At 34.0% G+C, this 22,261-nt stretch overlaps 1 protein-coding gene across 4 annotated transcripts in view; it reads right to left on the minus strand.

The window, feature by feature from the left end:
* Window positions 1–22,261, minus strand: part of MUSK (muscle associated receptor tyrosine kinase) — a 137,195-nt gene that overhangs the window by 8,180 nt on the left and 106,754 nt on the right. For 2 of the 4 annotated variants that reach the window (XM_023201329.3, XM_023201325.3), the window contains 3 exons: window positions 11,450–11,625; window positions 2,413–2,614; window positions 1,708–1,899 (listed from right to left, as the gene is read on the minus strand). In XM_023201329.3, coding sequence (XP_023057097.2) covers window positions 1,708–1,899; window positions 2,413–2,614; window positions 11,450–11,625 — 570 coding nt within the window. Of the gene's footprint in view, window positions 1–1,707; window positions 1,900–2,412; window positions 2,615–10,756; window positions 10,781–11,449; window positions 11,626–19,920; window positions 20,185–22,261 lie in introns of all 4 variants that reach the window. The other 2 variants (XM_023201320.3, XM_026456251.1) reach the window with 2 other exon arrangements.

The following is a 22,261-nucleotide window of genomic DNA, read 5'->3' on the forward strand; positions in this document are numbered from 1 at the left end:
GGCCTCCCAAAGTGCTGGGATTACAGGTGTGAGCCCCTGTGCCCAGCTATATCTTAACCTTTTAATCTTTGTCCAGAATCTAAATTCCATGATGTAGGAACCATGGCTTACTCATCTCTGTACCCTCCATTGAGCCTAAAGTGGTGCCTTGCAAATTTTGGTTTCCAATACATATTTGTGTGAGATTTTCATTATGCATGTAACCTCTATGCCAGGGCCACCATGAGTGGAGATTAAGTTGTGTCTTCCCCAAGAGCATCAGGCCAAAGTGACAGTTGAAGATTAAAACGAAATTCATTTTCTCTGGCTCAGCTGTGTGTCTGTAGAGCCACATCCATGCAGCAGAGAGTATATTTTATTCCAGTTCGCACAAAAGTGATAAATAGGCTAATATTGGCCCTAATACATACTCCTTTCTTGAGCTCATTGTTTTGTAAATTTTTGCCTTTTTATTCCTTTTCTGTTTGTCATTTCATGAACATCTACTTAATATCTACACATTATATTATAATGTAAGGAGTTATTATTTAAAACAATGTAAGAAATTATGATTAAAAATATATGATAAATTATTTCCTGAAAAGGAAATATTATTGAACTATATTACTAATTTCTTATTTGAAAACTGTAGAAGTGAAGATACATTTACATCTCCTATAAATTAGTTATTTTAAATGCAATAAAATATATTATCTCCATATACACTACTGTTTTCCAGCAAAGAGGAGAAATTAAGATTTGAAGTGTATTATGCAATACAAATAAGGTTAATGATGTAAATAATCAACTAGTTGGTTTTTTTTTTGTTTGTTTTGTTTTTTTTTTTTTTGGGACAGAGTCTTGCTCTGTCACCCATGCTGGAGTGCAGTGGCACGATCTTGACTCACTGCAACCTCTACCTACTGGGTTCAAGCAATTCTTCTGCCTCAGCCTCCCGAGTAGCTGGGATTACAGGTGTTCACCACCATGCCTGGCTAAATTTTGTATTTTTAGTAGACAGGGTTTTGCCATGTTGGCCAGGCTGGTCTTGAACTCTTGACTAAGGTGATCCTCCTGCCTCAGCCTCCCAAAGTGCTGGGATTACAGGCATGAGCCACCACACCTGGCCAGAATTAACTAATTTGATAAAAACTTTTTATATAGTATATGAATACTATAGAATACATATATAATATTGTATTAATACTATATAATACTGTATATTACACTGTGTGTGTATATATGTATATGTGTATGTGTATATGTGTGTGTATACACACACAGTATACATATATGTACTATATCATTAGCTTGATATATATGTGTGTATATATACTATATATACTATATTATATTATGATGATTTAATATAATTATAATGATTTAATATAAGGGGATATATTAATATAACATATTACAAAGTCAAAATAAAACCTTTATGACAGTAGATGCCTAAAGCCATTTGAAATAGGACACTTGCAAAACTGGAGGTTACAAGAGACGCCATGTATGACTTCTTAGTCTGGAAGTGGACCCAGTGATTATGCCCTGAGTACCAATGGCTAATATTACATATATATATATAAATTATATATACTGTATATATATTATATATATACTCTGTGTGTGTATATATATAAAGCTAATATTATATATATACCAAGCTAATAGTTTGGTAGCTTTTCAGACATATTTCAATGGAGATTGTTTTTCTATACATAACTTTACCTTGCTTGAAACACCCTTCCAAACGCTCCCTCTCCAATGTCTCTCACATATTCAATGTTATTTCTTGGATACTCCAGGCTGAGCAATTTGGGGTTCAGAAGGAGTGGCATCCTCTGGTACATGGGGTTGGGATGAAGTCTATCTAGTAGGAGCTCAGAAGGCAGTGTGGTGAGGGTTACTGCTGCTGATTCTCTGCAGGCAAGACAGGCAAGATCAGGAATGAGCTCAGAAGTAGGTACGATCTTTGTACTTAGACTTAGATTCTAAGAAATATGGCATTTAAGAGTAACGAAAACAAATTATACTTAGGCAGCCAAAGATCCTTCGGTTTGAGAGCAATAAAATATTTTGTTTGGTCTAGAGTCAAAAGGCACATTTTCTCAGAAATGTTTAGCTCTCCAAGCCAGCAATGGCAACGGGCCTGAGAGAGAAGACAAGGAGCAGGAATAGCCATTTTCCTCCAAATTATTGTTTAGATTTTACCTTTTGTGAAACAGTGACCCTAGGGCATTTGATTTGATCCTATGCCAAAAAGTCATTGACATTTGTAAAGATCATGATGGGGGTACTTAATTTTAAAACAGGGCTACGGATATATTTAGAGAGTTGCAGTGTCATATGTATTCCTCGTGTCATACCAACTCCATATTAAACATGAAGTTTTAAAATATTACTACACGTGGTTAGCTGAAACTAGAATCTCACCTTTTCTTATTTTTCCATTGTTTTCTTCTTCGGCAGCAATAGAAAGTAGTTATGGTAAGAAGCACAAATATTGCAAAGCTGGACATGATGGAGATTATTACAGTCATGGAGTATGTAGGTGAGACAGAGAAGGAAGAAGAGGAGGAGGAAGGCAAATTTGGAATGTCCACACTTGGCTTTGAGGATGTCATTGGTGGGAATGCTGTAAGTAAACAATAATTATTCATTTTCAAACCTTTAAGAAGCAATTTATTTTTGTATTTAAGCAATCAATAAAATAAATTTCATCTTAAGAATATATTTATGTATCAGGTTCTCCCTGGTTATATATCTATAAAGTTCAATAAGGTCTAGTTGTAAGTTGTAAGTAAATCCAGCTAGTAGAATAATAGAATTTTAAAGATGAGAGTCAGAGAGAGGAAATAGTTTTTTTTTTTTTTCCCCCCCCGAGATAAATGCAGATCTTGGTCTGGTGCCATTTATACTGAATCATGTTATCTATGACCTGACATAAATCATGGAAATTATCAAATAAAATATTTTCATGTAATTACACTTGACATCAGGATTGTCTAGAGCTGAACTTTTATACACATTTACTGTCAGTTTACAAACAGAAGAAAAAATCATGAAAGAAGATGAAAAATGAAAATATTAGGACACAAATGAGAAAAAGTCCATCTAAAAACAACTCCTGTCAAACTTCAATTTAAAAGTCCAATGTGATATGTATACAAGTAAAATCAGCATTACTTTTGGAAAACAAAAGATGCCATACTCATACCACTATTTGTAGAGTACAAAGTCCATTGTATATGTATTAAAATAACCTTACTAATCACATTTTAAATCCTTTTAATAGATTGAGTAAAGACAAAAACAGGGATACAGAGTATTTTAAAATAATCAACAACAATGTTTTAATAGCTAAGAATGACCTTTGTACCCCCAAATAGGGAATAAACCTTCTTTTCAAATATTTGTGGATTAATCTCAATAAATTTTAAAAGCAGAAATTATGCATATCTACTTAATGGCCAAAGTGCAATTAATAATAGATTAAATAAAATCCAATGGGGCATTTTTAAAAAAGAAAAAATCAATGATCTTTTTATCGAAAAGTAGAGAGTAACCATAGTTACAGATTAGACACAAGCCTCTTAAGAGTGTGTATTTTATTTAGCTAAAGTTGTGCTCAAAGATAAAGTCATAGTGTTATCTCCTTTCACTCGATAAAAAGAATGAAAGTGAATCAACTGAACATTTAACCCAAGACTTTGGGTAAGAAACAATAACTACAGAAAACAAAAGATAATAGGTAATAAAGTAACAGCCATACACAAGCAGAAATTAATAAGTTAGAATACACATAACACAAATGATAAAATTAAAAGATCAATAGTTGGTTTTATAAATATTCATATAGTAGTCTAATCAATGGAATTTTAATTAAAAAGATAGAAAGGGTACAAATATAGAAAATTAGAAACGATAAAAATGTTATAAGATTCAAAGTTAATTAAAATAATATGTAATTATATATTTCATACCTTAAAGAAAATGATAGGAACATATTAATCACCAAATTTGAAGCATTAGAAAATATAAATATTGCCATAGGCAGGAAGCTAGATTTTTAAGTTATTACATTATAAAAGACATTCTTTTAGTCTTGAAAGAGATAAAATTTCCATATTTATAATATGTTCCAGTAAGAGAAAAGTCTTTCAAATTATTTTAGAAATTATTATAATACTAATAGCACAACCTGGCAATGTTAACGCAGAAGAGTGTATACATAGATTATACAGCCTAGGTTTAGAAGATCCTAAATGAAATATTAGCAACTGACTGCATTATAGTCAGAGAATAATGATTTAATATAAGGGGATATATTAATATAACATATTACAAAGTCAAAATAAAACCTTTATGGCAGTAGATGCCTAAAGCCATTTGAAATAGGACACTTGCAAAATTGGAGGTTACAAGAGACTCCCCATATATGACTTAGTCTGGAAGTGGACCCAGTGATAATGCCCTCAGTACCAATGGCTAAGCAAGTGATTTTGAAGACTGCAGAGGCCAGGCCTGGTCACCACTGTGACTCAGGCAGGCACCTGGAACTGGAAGAACATCAGCACAGCAGTAAAATATCTGTGCAAGACCAGTGATAGTATGCCTCATCTGGCACCACAGAAGTGGTGGACTGTACAGACTGACTAGGTTCCTCTCTGACCAACTTGAAAGCTAGTCTGATTCTCTTTGGAATGAGTCATCCCAAGTTTTCTTGATCTAAGATGGATGGGTGGGTGGGGGGCTTAAATTGAAGAGCTTTGCTTTCTGCTAAGAATAAAGTTGGAACAATTATTAAAAGATAGGGTGAAACAACTGTTTTTGTGTTTGGAGTTTACAGAGCAGCTCACACCATATATAACGCATGAGGGAATATAATGTAATTGATAAAATTGGTAGTGTAATTTCATTAGTAAATATAAGGTTAATTTTTCTAAGAAGAATCAGAAAGTAGAATTTAATGTCATGTTAAAAAGAAAAATCTATGATGATTTAGTGAGTTTTTTTTTAATGCAAGAAATGACATAGTTGGAACAATACTTTTGCTTCATGGATTTAAATGTTTCTTTCCTTCAAGATAGTTTTGTTTTGTTACTCCTTGATGACTGCTTCTGATTTGATCTGATCTTCCCTTGAACTACATTAATGAGCTCTTTGGATCTAAACGATCACTTTGAATCTTCATTCTTTTTCCTTTTTATCTTTTCTCTTCTCTAACCCATTTTCTCTCTTTATTCTTTTCCTCTGAACACTACAGGAGTTTATGCACTCATTCATCCATGTGTAAATGCATTCACTAAATCAATATTGACTGTTAGGTATCCAGAAAACTGTTGTGAACATGACAAGTCTTTGCTTGTCATGAGACACAAGTGAGTAAATGGAGAAATAAAACAAAATATAAGAAGCATTATAAGAGTAGTAAGAACATGATGCTTATGAGCGTTCAGGGCTGGCACTAACTCAGGTTTAGACATACTGGGGAGGTTTTCTAGAGTGAATAACTGTAAGTTAAATATAAATGGTGAGTAGCCAGTAACCAATTGAAGGTTATGATGATTTGAGTCTTTGTGTCTTTCCCCCAAATTCATAAGTTGAAATGAATAAGGATAGAGTCCTGATGAATGGGATTAATGCCCTTATAAAAGACGTCCAAGAAAGCTCCCTGGCCCCTTCTGCCACATGAGAACACAGGGAGAAGACACCTTGTCTATGAGGAATGGGTCCTCACCAGATATCAAATCTGCTGGCGCCTTGATCTTGCACTTCTTGGACTCCAGAACTGTGAGAAATAAATTTCTGTGGTATAAGCCACCCAGTCTGTGGCATTTTGTTATAGCAACCTGAACAGACTAAGAAAAAGGTGAGGGCCGGGCGCGGTTTCTCACACCTGTAATGCCAGCACTTTGGGAGGTCGAGGCGGGCGGATCACGAGGTCAGGAGATTGAGACAATCCTGGCCAACATGGTGAAACCCCGTCTTTATTAAAATACAAAAAATCAGCCAGGTATCCTGGCAGGCACCTGTAGACCCAGCTAGTCGGGAGGCTGAGGTGGGAAAATGGCATGAACCCGGGAGGCGGAGCTTGCAGTGAGCCGAGATCGCGCCACTGCACTCCAGCCTGGGCAACACAGCGAGACTCCGTCTCAAAAAAAAAAAAAAAAAAGGTATGTGTGAGATGGGGGAATTAAGGGAGTAGAATGGAGTCAGGGTAGAGAGACAGTATTCTACAAAGAAGGAATAGCATATACCAAGATCTGAACTAAGCAGATGTGATACCTTGCTAAAAGTGCACCTAGAAGTTTCATTGTTGGAGTTGGGGAGTATCTACAGGTAAGGCTGCAGATATCAGGTTTAGTGAGAAAAGTCCTTGTATACCAATTTAAGTAATTTGAACTATGCCGTGCAGCAAATGGAGGGTCTCATAGGAGTGTTTTAAGAGGTGTAATAGCATAATCAACTTTTTGCATTAGAAAGATCTGTCTGCCATCCTGATTTCCATGGGATAAAGATTCCCCTCATAGCTTAAGTCAAGCTCCCAACGTGAAACCCTGATCATGGAGTTGGAAAGAGATGTTCAATAGCACATCATTAAACAGGATTTTCATCATACAGATATCATGGATAAAGAGAAAAATCTAGACGTTTCTACCTAGAAAGAATAAATTACTTACAGGAAAACAATAAACAAAGTTCACACTGGACAAAATTCACGTATTAGAAGCTAGAAAAGAGTGAAATCACATCTATAAACCACCCAGAGAAACGTCACTCAGGAGTTCCATTCCCAGCTAATACACCTTTCAACTACCCAAATAAAAGAAAACAATTTGATAATATACAAGGCTTCAGGGATTCTGTCTCCCAAGACACTTTCCCTTCTGAGGAAATACATGAGGCAACTCTTAATAACAATTGAATCAGAAAGTGACTTCAATATAAACGTAAATGGGCTGCGATGGGTGGAGTCTTGACTAATTCACTAGATGAGACTCAATATTGAGAATCATTCTGCAAAGAGAAACCTAAGACTACTAGGGGAGGTAAGAAAGAGGATCTGCGCATTCTGAGGATCTCATTGGAGGTTCTGAAGTCCCATGGGGTGGGCAGAAATGAGGAATGAATAGAGCACTGCAATGTGTAGAAAGAATTGTGGTCTGACTTTCACTTAGCAGTGGAGAAAACATAACCAGTAACAAGTAAAGAAAAGGAAAAAGAAGAAGCAAAAACATAAAGTGAATAGAAAATGTACAGTTAAGATAGTAGGGATAAAATAGACTATATCAGTTGTTATATAAAATATGAACAGGCTAAATCCTCCTATTAATAGAAAATAGCTATCAGACTGGAGTAAACCCAGGTATATGTTGTTTATAAGAAAAGAAAAATAAAAGAGGAACGAAGAGGTTCTAGGTTAATGTAAATACAAGGAAAAATTACCATTATTAATACTAGAAATTTAAAGCTAAAAGCACTAAAACAAGACGAGAGTGACATTTTACATTGATAAAAGATTTCATATAAGAAGAAAAGTGTCTTGGATCACCATGCCTCATAGAACATAGTACATAGAACACAGAACATACAAATTACAAATTATTATAAATGCTAGAAGAATGTAATAAAAATAATTATGAATTGGATTGGTCTAGTAGAAAATGTATTAGAAAATCAATGAAATCAGTAAACTCGTGTGTATAGAAGGGCTATTAATGTCATGAGATTATTAGCCAGCTAGCATGAGTTTATACTCATAAAAGAACAAGGCCTTGTCACAGAAAATATGGTTGCATTGAAATTCTGATCAAATCATGCTCTGTGCATTGTGTTCTATTCTGGATATTCTGAGGCTTGTGTGCAGCCAGTAAAGAGTAAACATGGAGGTGAGGATATTGGAAGTCAGTTGCAAAAGAAAAATTTGAAAATTGGAGATATTTAATGTGAATAAGAGAAGACTACAGAGAGATTGAGTGCCTGTCTACAAATATTTCAAGGACTGTCATATAGAATATAAATAAATCAAAGAAACAGAGTGAAGATCAGTTGTTGAAGTTCTAGAGAACCAGAATTTAGTTCTACATAGCTAAATTGTTCAAATAATTAATGCATTCTACAAAGGAATTAAGAAATAAATTCAGGAGGGAAAAAGGAATGTTTCTGTCAGAGATGCTCTAGAAAAGATTCTTTCATTGTGGGAGAGTTTGGATAAAATACCTGTTAAAGTTACTTTAAACTCCAATTTTCTATGAACGTGTAACTTTAATATTACCACAAAATTACTCAAACTACATTTCAATTATGAAATAATGCATGAGTTTTACACACACACACACACGCACACGAACGCACACATAGAGAGACACTGACACTTTATTATTTCATTTGTGGGAAAAATGGTAGCTGATCATTATGGAAAAACGGTCTGGGACACAAAGCATGTATTCATTTAAACGTTAACAAAAAGTCGAATCATCACATGGCCTGGGTGATTTAAAATTGTGAACAATACAATTTTTATCAATTGGACCTTCTTAAGAATAATCAATTAAAACAAATGTAAAAAGATAGTGGTATTTATTCAAGAATGAACCAGTTAAACAATCAGTTAAGCTTTATTACACATGCGGTCTTAAAATTTTTTTAAAAAATGTTAGTAATAACAGAAAGGCATGAGGTATAACATTCTGGCTCTGAAGACAGAGCCAGAATCAGATTGATTTGAGTTCAAATTCTGGCTTATCACCTTACTAGATGGGTAAAATTGGACACATTGCTTAATCTCTCTTTCTCATGTTGGGTTGTAGGTAAAATGGAGGACATTCATAGTACTTAATTTTGTAGAACTATTGGGAGTATTAGGAGAGATATTGTATGTATCACACTATAATCAGTTTGGATTTGGGTACATTCATTGGGTCCTTCATTCTCCATGTATATGTATAGAAAGAGCGAAGACAGAAGGAAAAAGAATTCAAGAGAATAGCAAATCATTATTTCAATGATTAAGACAGATTATCCTTTTTTCCACAGAAGCTCTGAAATAGAAGACAGATTCACTGCTAAATGTTTCTGTAGTAAAGTATGTGAAGTCTCACGGAAGAGGGGAATAGTGTAATCCTTGCTTAGCAGACAAATAATGTAACTAGCACAAAGGCATTGCTTGCTCAAAAAGATGTTTCACTTCAGCCAAAGAAATTATAAAAAAGGAAAACTACTGAAATTCTAGTCCATGTGCTCAAGGAAGAAGAAAATAATACAAAGATAAACAAATGATTAACAGCTCTTTCGTGACCCCTCCAAATGAGCTGGTGATATTCTTTAGAGTTTACTCAGAAATCAAGACAATCTTTGGAAAATATTTGAGGTCTTTACACGCTCCTATAAAATATGGGACACTGCCTAATAAGGATGTTTTCTTTGCTTCACTATTAACCTGCTAAAGCCAACTCTTTTAACAATAATTGCCTTTAACTCAGGGAGCATACTTTCAGACATTCCCTACTCTATTTTCCACTTGAATGGTCAGTTCATGACATTAGGAGCTCATTTTCTTACATGTATCAAAGATTTCATAAAGCTTTTTTTAAAGACTAGAAAATTTATTATTGTAGCTAGTTTGCACTGCTCAAAATTCCTTTATAATTAGTGTGAAAGGCAAAAATGTGGATGATATTTGTGTATTGTTCCTGTCTAATTTAAGATGAATGGTCTGGTCCTTCCACACAGTAAACCCTCCATGAATGTTTGAATGGATGACTGAGTAAACAATTGATGGATAACAAAGAGCAGAGTAATCAATTCAAAGTCCAATCAAAGTAAACTTTGGCTGCTCATATAACAAAGAATTGAATTTTTTTTTTTATTCCTTCGATTTGGGAATAACAATTTGACAGGCTACCAGAATAAGAGATTTTTAAGGTTTCCATAACTCTTCTTGTTTAATAATTCTGAGTGATTCAGCTAGGACCAGTAGCATTCTTTCTTTTAATACATTAAGTGTTGGTCCGTTAAGCAAGCTGGTAAAAATCAAGTCCTGGCACCTAGCCAAGTGCAGAGGGGATTAGGGCTGGAATATGTATTATAGGAAGTAAGTGGGATTTAAGGCTTAGAACACTGAGACCAGAGGGTTAATTGACATGAAAAACTTTTCTAATTTCATCCTGAGGATTTTTGCATTCTGACAGGTTAAAGCACTATCTGATACAAGTAATTTCGTAGGACATCCCTTTTCAAGCAACCTTCTTGAATTATTTCCTATTTTTGTGATGACCTTTTTAGAGCCATTTGATTTGATCCTATAAACTTTATACTGGAAATCAGCTGTCTTAAAAAAATACCTAACCTCCAAAAGAGAGATCTGTTGTCACAAATGAAGATCACGAATTGGCTCAATGAAGCAATAAATGTTGGGTTTCATCTATACATAGTTAGATTATACCAAATCAAGAATATAAAATCAAAAGGTGACTTTTTAAATTTGGCTTGCTTTACAGACATATAAGAAATAAAACAGGCTAATGACCTGGAGGTGGGAGATAGTATTTGTATGATTCGCTAAATATGGTACTCTCTATGGTCTAATTAAACGTTACAAACTGAGACCTTCCATGACCTTCCCTCATGTTCTACACTGGATGAGCATGGTGAGAAGCCTTTGAGAGGGGCTGTACTTTCTGTTCTGGGCATCAGGATATATGAGTGTAAACACACATGCATGAATCCAATTACATACACATAAGGTTTCAAGGGCACAAACACAATTACTTACTTTTTGGGTTTTCTTTGTTATAATCTGAAGGGGAAAGGATAAAAATTTGTTTTAAGTGAGCATCCAGATATCTCACATAGTCTGTGAGAGAGTGCTAGGAAACGCAAGTTCTCTTTCAGCTTTTTAATATACAACTGGAAAACATTCTTTGCATTCGAATGTGAAAGAATTGGGTCTTTGAAATTATACCAGCTGTTAGGGATAACAACATAGTTCCTTACAAACAGAGTTCATTAAAGCAACATGAAGCAATTCAGTTTTGTTTTGTGAGATCAGCATTTTCAAACATGTGTCTTATTTTAGCATGCTTTCTTGGCTAAGAAAAAGGACTTTATTCCTTTATTCCACTCTTCTGACAAAATATGAGATGCTTCTTAGCCATTTTTCTGCACATTCCAGAAAATGTTACAAGCTCTCATAAGATTCCCTATGAAAGAATCTAAAATGTCAAGCAGTAATTAAAAGTGCTGTTTCGTTTATTTTAGAGCAAATGAAATAAATCTTTATCCTAATCTGTGCAATTAGGATAGCATTAGGATTCCACTAGTAGGTATCTAAGGAAGGCAGAACTAAAAAAAAAAAAAAAAAATTAGAAATGCCTAGAAATGTTAGAAGCTTTAAGTTCACACCTTAGTTTCTTCAAAATAGTAAATTTCTCTTAAGCTACAAAGTCTTGGGAGAACTCTTTGTTACCTAAATGTGGCAGTCTGGCACAGGCTGTAGGGTCCCAGTGCATGCTGGGAAGCTTGCTGCATTCTGGCACCGACAGCAAATGCATCTCAGATCTGTAGAGTCCTCTGTGGGTCTTCTCTTCCATTGCCAGCCATTCTTTTGCACAGAAGAGTTCCTTTACTGCCAAGCAGTACTCTCTAAAATAGTATATGGAGAACAAAACTTGATGAATCATAACATGTTAAAGCAAATTTGTGGCAGAGCCTAAATTCTGTGTTTTCAAGACATCATCATAGTAAATTGTCTGTTCTTGAGAAAAGCGTTTATGAAAGAAACTCTTTACTGTAAATAATATGAGATTTCATGAAATCTAGTGTACTGTCCCATGAGATGAAATGATCTCTCATTTTGTTGTGAAATACAATTAATGTTAGTCTAGGAGAAAAAACGTCAAATTTAAAATGTGTTAGTTTGGGAATCTCTGATATGTCTTCTCCCAACTCCATATTCAAATAACAACACAGGTAGAGAAATAAGGTATACAGAGTTTAAAAAACACACCTACTGAAAGTCAGGATCATTGTCAATCAGTTTCCAGTTTGGAAGATTTTTCTACGATCTTGGGGCTAATGGGCAGGGCTTGAGGAATATAGTCTGGACCTCTGTGTGCTTTGTCCTCTGAAACAGAACAGCACCGCCTCCCTGACAGCTTAGAGGAGGGCATGTGGGTCCTTACTCAGCCCTTACTTTGAGGCACAGAATCCTGTCCGATGGCTATGTGTGCTTCTATCTGAGAAAGCCAAGGTAGTATCTGTTTGAATATGAAGCTGTTATGTTCATCTACATATTGTATTATGAGTGAAGGGGCTGAAGAAACACTAACTGGACTACTTGGAATTTTGCAGATTAGTATTTGCTTAAGCCTGATAGAAAATAGGACAGACTGCATAGTCAAATTAAGGTATTTAGGGTTAATAATAAGAGGAAATTAAAGATAATTAAATAAATTAAACATAATAGTAGCAGATGTCCTTTATTCAGTATGTGAAGGATTCAGAGAGGAGGAAATTGTGAGTGTGTGTGTGTGTGTGTGTGTATGCCACAATGGTGTCTTTTTAAATACTTATTGCCACACTCCTGCTTTCCTAACTTGCCAATATGAGCTAATGGAGCATGCATAGAATAAAAGACTGTGCATATGAATGTGATGAGATGCAAATATATTCTTATATGAAGATAACAATGGGATTTATAATTCTTGGTGGGTGTGAGGGAGAAGGGAGTATAATGGGGCTTTCAAGACTTCTGAGTAGGTAAAGGACCTGAGGAGAGTTGCTTATCTTGGTTCCACCCCTGGGTTGTATAAACACATTATTTTTTTTTTGCATGCAGACAGCATAAAATGTGCAAAAATCAATATGGGATATATGAAAAAAATTTCATATTCCACATTATGCAGAAGCAGCAAATACCTGGGAAATTTTTTATTCTAAATAGAAGAACACATTAATGAATGACTTTTGGTTTGCTGTTTTCATTGCCATGCACTAAAGCATGCCCTCTATAGCAGAGATTTTCACAAGAAAAAAACAAATCAAGATGAACTATAGACTGAAAAGTGGGATAATTTGAACATGGAAGTAACTACAGAAAATAGAAACCACAAAAAATAAAACCAACACTTACAATCTTCATTGAAAATAGAAAACAAATGGCACTGCAAGAAATAAACAAATTTGAACTAAATATTCAATTGAATGTGGAAAGAAAGGACCTAATTGAATGCAAGAAAGGCTAAACAGATGAAAATAATGTGTGAAATAACTGATAAAGTGGAGCAAGTAAGAAATTCAAAGTCAAATAATAGTGTTTCTCAGCAAGAGAACCAGAGACATAAAAAATAGAAAATAATCAAAGATACGGTAAAAGAAAACATTTTTAAGATGAAAAGGGCATAATGTTTAGGGCATATTACCTATTATGTTTATATTCTTTATATTACATGAAAGAAAACAAAATAAATCTATCCCCAAATGAATTTTACAAATATTTTGAATCTCAACAATGAAATAAATAATCTTTCTACAATCTGGAGAGAGGAAAATGTTCCTTACAAAGGAACAAAAGTCAGGATTGCTTTCTGCTTCCTCTTCATTACAACATGGCCAGAAAATAATTGGTCTGAGTCCATAGTGTTTGAGGAGAACTAACACAAAAGCTAACACTTATGTTAACACAGACTTAAATACCCAGTCAAAAACACATATGTACAAAGACAGAATTTTTTTTATATGTGAAAAATACCTACTCCACCTGAATGAGAGATGAGTAAAGAAGAGAAGAATAAACAAGAAGTGAATTTAAATTAAGAATTTAAGAAAAAGAAAGATTTTATTTGAAATGAATGACAATGAGTATCAATGATAAGTAACATAGTAAACTTCTCCAAGTATCTACTTATATATGATTATGAAATCAAATGTAAAAGCTAAGAATAATATTCCAAAAATTGAGCATATGCAAATAAAATGTAATTGAACAATACAAATATGGTTTATAATTTCAGATAAAGTTTCAAAGAACAAGTGTGGAAGATTCAGTACAATTATGCTAACTTAATTAGGTCTACCCTGAATACCTTATTTTTAAAGTTACAACTTTCTGCTCTTCCTTTGGTATTCCCGGTCTTCCTTACCCGAGCATTCCTTTTTTCTTTTTCCATGACATTTAACACCTTCTAAAGTTATATTTAAGTTGTTTATTATGTTCATTAATATATCCTAAGTGCCTAGTGTAGTACTTGGAGCCCAGAAGGAGATCAATAAATATTTGTTGGACAAATAAAATTCCATGTCATTCATGCAAAGAGGCACACATCATTGAATGACTGCTTATATTAGGTTGGGGCAAAAGTAATTGCGGTTCTTGCCATTACTTTTAATGGAAAAACCACAATTACTTTTGCACCAACCTAATAATTAGAAAACCATGAGTGATAGCATGCTTTTAAAAATCTCACAAGCAAGTAGAGTTGGAATATAAAATGGTTGACAACTTCTGAACTATTTTGATGAATAAAGGCAGAGACTTTTTCAAAAGATATAACAAAAAACTGAAGATCAAACTTACCCATTATCAGCAGTAAATTCAATTTTAGTTTAATATTTCTTGGTGCAAAAAGTAGGAGTCAGAATTGCAAGAAAACATTCTTAGAAACACAATTATTGTGAAAATTTCGATATATCACTATTAAACTTTGGATCAAATAGATAATACTCATTTAAGAGCAGAAAGGATTGAACATAAATATACGAATTTTGTATGTTAATGGAAGAGACTACATCTTTATAAATGCCAATTTTTATTTTTAATTATATATCAGAGAAAGGAAAACCTCTATAAAATACTAAAATGTAAAAATTTTTAGATTATATTTTCTTCAATTGGAACAAAATGACGATGAGGATTTTTAAAAATCACATTTTTCCAATAAAACTACTTATTTAAGTAACAATGGGAATTAGAAATACATTTTTAAATGTACACTGCAAATGACATAGATTTAGGAAATAACTATGATTTTCTAATAAATTTAAAATTTCAGTGAAAGGGATTTTTTTCTTTAAAAAAGGTGAATTATTTTCAATATAAGAAAGAACATCTGTGGCTCATGCATGTAAACTGAACTGGGACATAAATGTTGGAAAGTTAGTCAATAAATGTATTTTGTGCTAGCACACAAAGGTAAAATTTAATTTTAATTCTAGTAAAAGTTTCCGAAATTTCAATTAAGAAAGAGTACAATCTAATTAAGATTTATACTTTTATATTAGATATAAACAATATATAATAGTTTATAATTATTTATAGACCATATTTTTCCATCAGAGGAACCACAGACTATCAATCAAAAATCTAGTAGAATATTGTAAAGCAGTTGTTGCATATAAATACAATAAAATGAAATGGCTTTATTATATAGTAGTAACAACTTGTTAACAAATAAAATGGAAAAAAATACTTGTTGGCAAGGATTAATGATTTATGATTGATGAGACTTGATTCCTCTCAATAACTAGGAGGTATAATACCAAACAAAATTGAAATAAACTACAAATTGCAGGAATAAATTATTTAGTTGATCCTTTGTGTCTAAAGCTGGTATCTGACTTTTTTGTTGCTGTGGTTGATGAGTCAGTCATCTTGAGTGGCCTAACATTTCTATACTAACTTTCCTTTTGATACTGCAGTTGTTCAAATGAATTGCTTTATAATTCTTGGGCAAAATGAGGGGGAGCTTGACCCTACCTACTTCACGTAATTATTTCCATCTCAACCACGCAAATAAAAGCGGCAATGAAAAGGAACAAACCACTGTTACATGTAGCAATACGGATGAATATCAAAAACGTTATGATGAACAAAAGAAGTCAGACACAAAGCATTATATAATACACAATTTCATGAGTATGAGATTCAGGAACAAGCAAAACTAGTTGTATGCTATGGTCAGAGAAATCAGAACAGCGATGCCTTCAGAGATAATGGGGTGTTGATTAGAAATGAGCATAACAGGGCTGGGCGTGGTGGCTCACGCCTGTAATCTCAGCACTTTGGGAGACCGAGGCAGGTGGATCACCTGAGGTCTAGAGTTTGAGACCAGCCTGACTAACAAGGTGAAACCCCATCTCTAGTAAAAATACAAAAATTTGCTAGGCGTGGTGGCAGGCACCTGTAGTCCCAGCTATTTGGGAGGCTGAGACAGGAGAATTGCTTGAACCCGGCAGGCAGAGGTTGCAGTGAGCCGAAATTGTGCCACTGCACTTCAGCCTGGGCAACAGAGCAAGACTCCATCTCAAAAAAAAAAAAAAAAAAAAAAAAAAAAGGAAAGAAAGCATAAGAGAACTTTATGGGTGGTGAAAACATTCTATGTCTTGATTGGGGTAGTGGTTACATAGTTGTATACTTTTGTCTAACTCTGAACTATATGGTTAAAGGGGTACAGTTTCTTGTATATAAATTATACTTCTATAAACTATCTCAATAAAGAATACACTTTAAAAAATCTGATTAATATGATCCAAAAAATTACATAGTTCAACTCTAAAATGTAAAAATTCTAAAGAAATTAATAGCAGTTTTATTAAAATAAGGAACAAGGGAATTAATTGCATCGCTATGTTTTATGGACATTCTAGCCTCCTGTAATAACTATATTATAATTAATACTCTTGCAACAACAGCAATGACTATAAAACACATCTAGTCGGCCGGGTGCGGTGGCTCACACCTGTAATCCCAGCACTTTGCGAGGCTGAGCTGGGCGGATCAGGAGGTCAGGAGATTGAGACCGTCCTGGCTAACACGGTGAAATCCCGTCTCTACTAAAAATACAAAAAATTAGCCAGACATGGTGGTGGGTGCCTGTATCAGGAGGCTGAGGCGGGAGAATAGCGTGAACTCGGGAGGAAGAGCTTGCAGTGAGCCGAGATCGCGCCACTGCATTCCAGCCTGGGCGACAGAACGAGACTCAGTCTCAAAAACAAAACAAAACAGAAAAAAAAAAACACATCTAGTCATAAACTTAATAAAAAAAAGAAACATGTAAGAAAGAAATCATCAAACTTTACTAGCAGGCATAAAATAAGATCTACATAAAAGGAATGGCATACCACACTCCTAAATGAGAATACTCAGTAATGTAAATATAGCTATTTGCCCTAAATTAATTGTATAAACTTACCATCATTCTGATCAAATTCCAAATGGTATTTACATGTGGACATTGGCAAAATGTTTCTAAATTTCATATTTAAAATAATTATATAATAAGTTATATAATTATATTATCTATTATAATTATTAATCATATAAGTTATATAATGCAATATATAATTGTAACATATAATTATAATTATATATAATTATATATTATATAACTTATATAATATAATTATATGTTATACAATATAACATATATCGTATATATTAATTATATAAGTTAAATAATTAACATATAATATAATTATATAACTTATAAGTTATGTAATATAATTATATAACTCATAATATATGTTATATATTATATGTTATATAACATATAATATAATTATAAAATATATGATATATACTTTATATAAATATAAAATATATAATATATAACTTATGTTATATATGTTATATAATTTATAATATATTATATATTATATAACTTATAATATATATTATATAATATTAGTAACATATTATATTATTAATATAATAACTTGTTAACTTAATATATATTATATAATTTATATAGTTATTTTTAAATACGAAATTTAGAAACATTTTGCCAATGTCAACATATAATAATTAAAAATAGTTATATGAGTAAACACTTTTTAAAAGATGAAAACCTGTGAAATTCATAGCACAAATTGAAATTAATTATGAAGACTCAGTAATTAAATCCAAAGTCTGCAAAAATAGAGAAACCATCAATGAAATAGAATTCAGAGTACAGAAATATAGATATAAGTAAACATAAGTAAACACACACCTCAGTAGTGACCAACTCTCTGGGTTTTAGCAATGAAAGTACTGTGTTCTTTTTTTATACAACGGAGTCTTGTGGGTTGTGTAATCAGAAAACCACAATAGCTGTCACACATACAAATAATTTTTCTAATCTAATTATTATTTCTGTCAAGCATCTGTCCATGGTGTTGAGCTGATTTGCCTGAGTGTCACTGTGTAAGTATGATAACAATTCCGTGGCCACCACACATTATGTTAGTAGTACTAAAGGATAAAGCTGATAGAATCTACTCTCACTTTATTTTGCTGGTTACATTTCTGTTTATTATACACGTGCTACTTTCTAGCAAAAGGATTTTCATTGATGAACAGTACATCAAATAAACAATTTTGGAGAATCCTATAAAGAAGCCCAAGGAGGAGAAATCTAAAGAAGTGATAATTAACAGAGGCACTATTTTTTCAAATAACTGCAAGGACAGTTGAAATAGCATCAGTATTTCTTAAGTTCTATTAAAACAAATTTTACTGCCCCTCACCTGCTCTTCCTATTTTTTTTTTTTTTTTGCAGTAACTTTACTTTTTCTCTCCTTCTCTTTCCCCTTCTTATTCCATCAATGCTGAAGTCTCTAGAGATTTTTAGATGACATGCCTGATCACAATACAATCTTCTTAGATGAATAAACAAATTATATTACTCTTATAGTGTCTCCAAACCCTCAGACTTTGCAGTAAATTGAGGAATACAGAACTCCAATTTAATGACCATACTGTTTTTATTATATGCTAAATAGAGAGTGTCCTAAAATTATTGCAATATTTAAATAGTTTCTGGTTTTATCAAAATAGTGGAAATGTGCTGTGTTGGTAGTTTTCATGGGGTTTCTTCAACAGAAGATTTAGGAATAACAATGTCTATCTAGTTTCTGACATACTCCATGAGTGTGATTTATCCTTTAATCCTCTCAATTCTACTGTGCAGATGAGGAAACTGAAGTTTAGCCAAGACCACACACATCGAGAAAGCAGAACTAACAGTATTTGAACTTTGTTCTATTTGGATCAAAAATTAGATTGATTCTTTTTTTTTTTCTACATAAGGAGTAATTAAAGGTGAAGATAATTCTATTGAACATAAATTTATAAATTTCAATATTTAAAAAGTATGGGAATTTTAAAAAATATCTATTTACAGTATAATTCCCTCCTACCCCACCCAAATGAGGCAACAGCATCAGAACTTAGAATTTTGGATGGAATGTACTTTAACATTCTGGAATGCTTGGCATGATCTCATTTATTGACAAATAATGTGCAGTTTTTATTTTCTCTATCTTGGCTTACTAATGAGGTCCATGTTAGTTTAAGATTTCTCCTTTCATTTGATAGAAATCTGGAATATTTATGGATACCATAATAATGTGAACAATAACAAGAGTAATGGAATATTACACCATTTATGACATTTTCTAGAGGTTCTAAGTACTTGTATTTTAGGTTATCTTCAGTGATTTACATGATAGACATTTTGTCTGATTAATTACCTCCTATTTGTTTCTTTGTTTGAGACGGAGTCTCAACACTCAGGCTGGAGTGCAGTGGTGCAATCTCGGCTCACTGCAACCTCCGCCTCGCCGGTTCAAGTGATTCTCCTGCCTTAGCCTCCCAACTAGCTGGGATTACAAGTGCACCACCACACCTGGGTAATTTTTGTATTTTTAGTACAGACGGGGTTTCACCATATTGGCCAGGCTGGTATTGAACTCCGGACCTCAAGTGATCCACCCACCTTGGCCTCCCAAAGTGCTGGGATTACAGGCATGAGCCACTGCGCCCAGCCACTACCTCCTATTTTGAATGAAAACCAGCTTTTTTCCTTTTACTGTTGCACATTACAACATTTTTCAAAAACTCTTTCTGTTGTGCGGATAGAAAAATGGAATTTTTCCTTTGAACTATTTTTGAGATTTTACCTGCAAATGGGAATAGGGGTCGGCACTACTCCAGGACTGCACTCCTGGAAGACGTGGTTACACAACAAAGCCTCAGCAGCTGGCCTGCAGAGTGGGCTCACTACTTTCAGTTCATTCCAGGCCGTGTGGACCAGTAGCTCTTGGGCCTCCTCAGGGTCCGCATAGGAGGTGTTGAGAAAAACAAGAGCGTCTTTTGCCAGGACTGCATTACACACCTCCCCTCTGTACTGGGCGCAGTAGCCTTTGTTATCTTTCTGTGGTTTACTGAAAGAAGAAATGAACAACATTTCTAATCACATGCTATTTCTTGGCATTCATTCTGCTTTTCTTTTTTTTTTGTTTGTTTTCACATCTGTGTCACAGAAATAGGAGAAAATTGTACTAGCAAATTGGTTGACATGCTCCATTTGAATATGGTCTTCATTTCCAGCTGCAATTATATCATCTCTAGCTACTCCACAGGGCTATTGAGAAGGCCAAATGTGACGATGGATGTGGAAAGCTTTGGGAACTATAAAGGACTGAATAGAGTTGGGTATTTTTATTATTCTACATTATAAATAGAAGCTGACTACTCTTAGCTAAGCCACCTTACAGACTTTTTGCAAAGAAGCTGATATAAGCAAAGATGCATCTGGAAGACATTTCATCATGATGGTTAACAAATAATTGAGCATAATAATAATTGCTCTCAGCTAAAATGTTTGCAGCTTTAGGGACATAGTTTATTTATGTGTTATGATAGTTTACCTTAGTTTTTTACAACATTTACATCTTTGCAACACCTTCCATACTCAGATTCTCTCACTCACACATCTTCCCAGAATTCCATTAAAGCAAAAGAAAGTGATGTAGGGAGGAGAAAGCAGAAATATGGCTTCCAGAGGAGCCAAGTAGAACCTTCAGCTTTGCTGTTTTCTCATCACATCTCATCACATGAAAAGTCAACTGGTCATCCAGTGCCTCAATGATCTATTCTGTTGAGTGATACAAGTAATTACTCGGAACTCGGATTATTGTGTGTTAATGGGCCATATATCAGGGAGAAACCTGTAAATGCTAGTGCTAGCACAAACGTAGGATTAAAAATTTATCTGCTATAATAACTGAAGACAATTGGGAGAATGGAAAATGCTGCTGGTACTCTCTTCACGTATCTACTTGTTCCCTTAATGTAATGCTGGGAATTATAACAACTCATATACTCACCTGACAAACATATGTGGAATACTTATTATGTGTAGGCACTGTGATGGTCTCAGTATTTTCTTATGCCTTCTATCAGATCTTCCATAGTGTTAGTAATGACAGAAAAGTCTTAAGTTGTATTCTTATTTAGATTTGTACAACTATTGAATTTAGCTTTTCATTGTCTTTATATGAAGAATTTAAAGTAAGAAAATTAAACAAGTTAGATTTTGTGTCAAATTTTAAAATTGTTACATGATCCTAATTGAATTTAAAAAATTAATACTATAATTACAAACCATCACTGGCAGGTCTTTAAAGCAAATTCATTAGAATGAGATATACTACATTCAGATGAAACAATGAACTTCCAAGAAACACAGCTATACTTTAAAACAATATTTTGTAATATAGAGTCTTCCTTTAATTCATACTAGCCTTTTACTAATTAGCCAGCATGATTTTTACTGTATCCCTTTGTTTGTTGGGGATATTTAAAATGAAGGCCTTGAATAAGAAAGCACAAAACTCCATGAAAACTTTCCCAAGGTAAAGGTGAGAAAACCCCCAGAGAAAATTAGACAGAAACAAGGATGCTGTTGTTCAGGCTCAGTAAATGACACCCCAAAGTGAAGGCCTAAGAAGCAGCCTCAGAAACAGACCTTCTGCCCTCTTGTCTCTCCTCTCTTTCTTCCCCGATGCAAAAACCTTAGACACTAGAATCCCTCTTCTCCAAGACAGATCATAGACATCAGAATGCCTTTTCCTCAAGACTAACCATAACACCTAAATATTTACTCTACCCACCCCCCGCTTTTCTGTATAACACCTGACCATAAAGAAATTCAGACCCTCATTCCAGAGGGATCCTACCTGTTACCTGGGAGGTGTGAGTGCTGCACAGGGGGACTGAGAAAAATCGTAACAGGCAGGATGGGCTAGTTTCCCCACTCAGCCTTTTAGCATTAGATCATATTGTGTCTAATCATATTTCTACACAGTTGTTCATACTTCATCGAACCTAAGCATAAAAATGGATTGCTTCGGCTGGGTATGGTGGCTCACGCCTGTAATCCCAGCATTTTGGGAGGCTGAGATGGGCAGATCACTTGAGGTCAGGAGTTTGAGACCAGCCTGGCCAACATGGAGAAAC

The sequence above is a fragment of the Piliocolobus tephrosceles genome, chromosome 14 (assembly GCF_002776525.5).
Source record: "Piliocolobus tephrosceles isolate RC106 chromosome 14, ASM277652v3, whole genome shotgun sequence".
NCBI lineage: Eukaryota > Metazoa > Chordata > Mammalia > Primates > Cercopithecidae > Piliocolobus > Piliocolobus tephrosceles.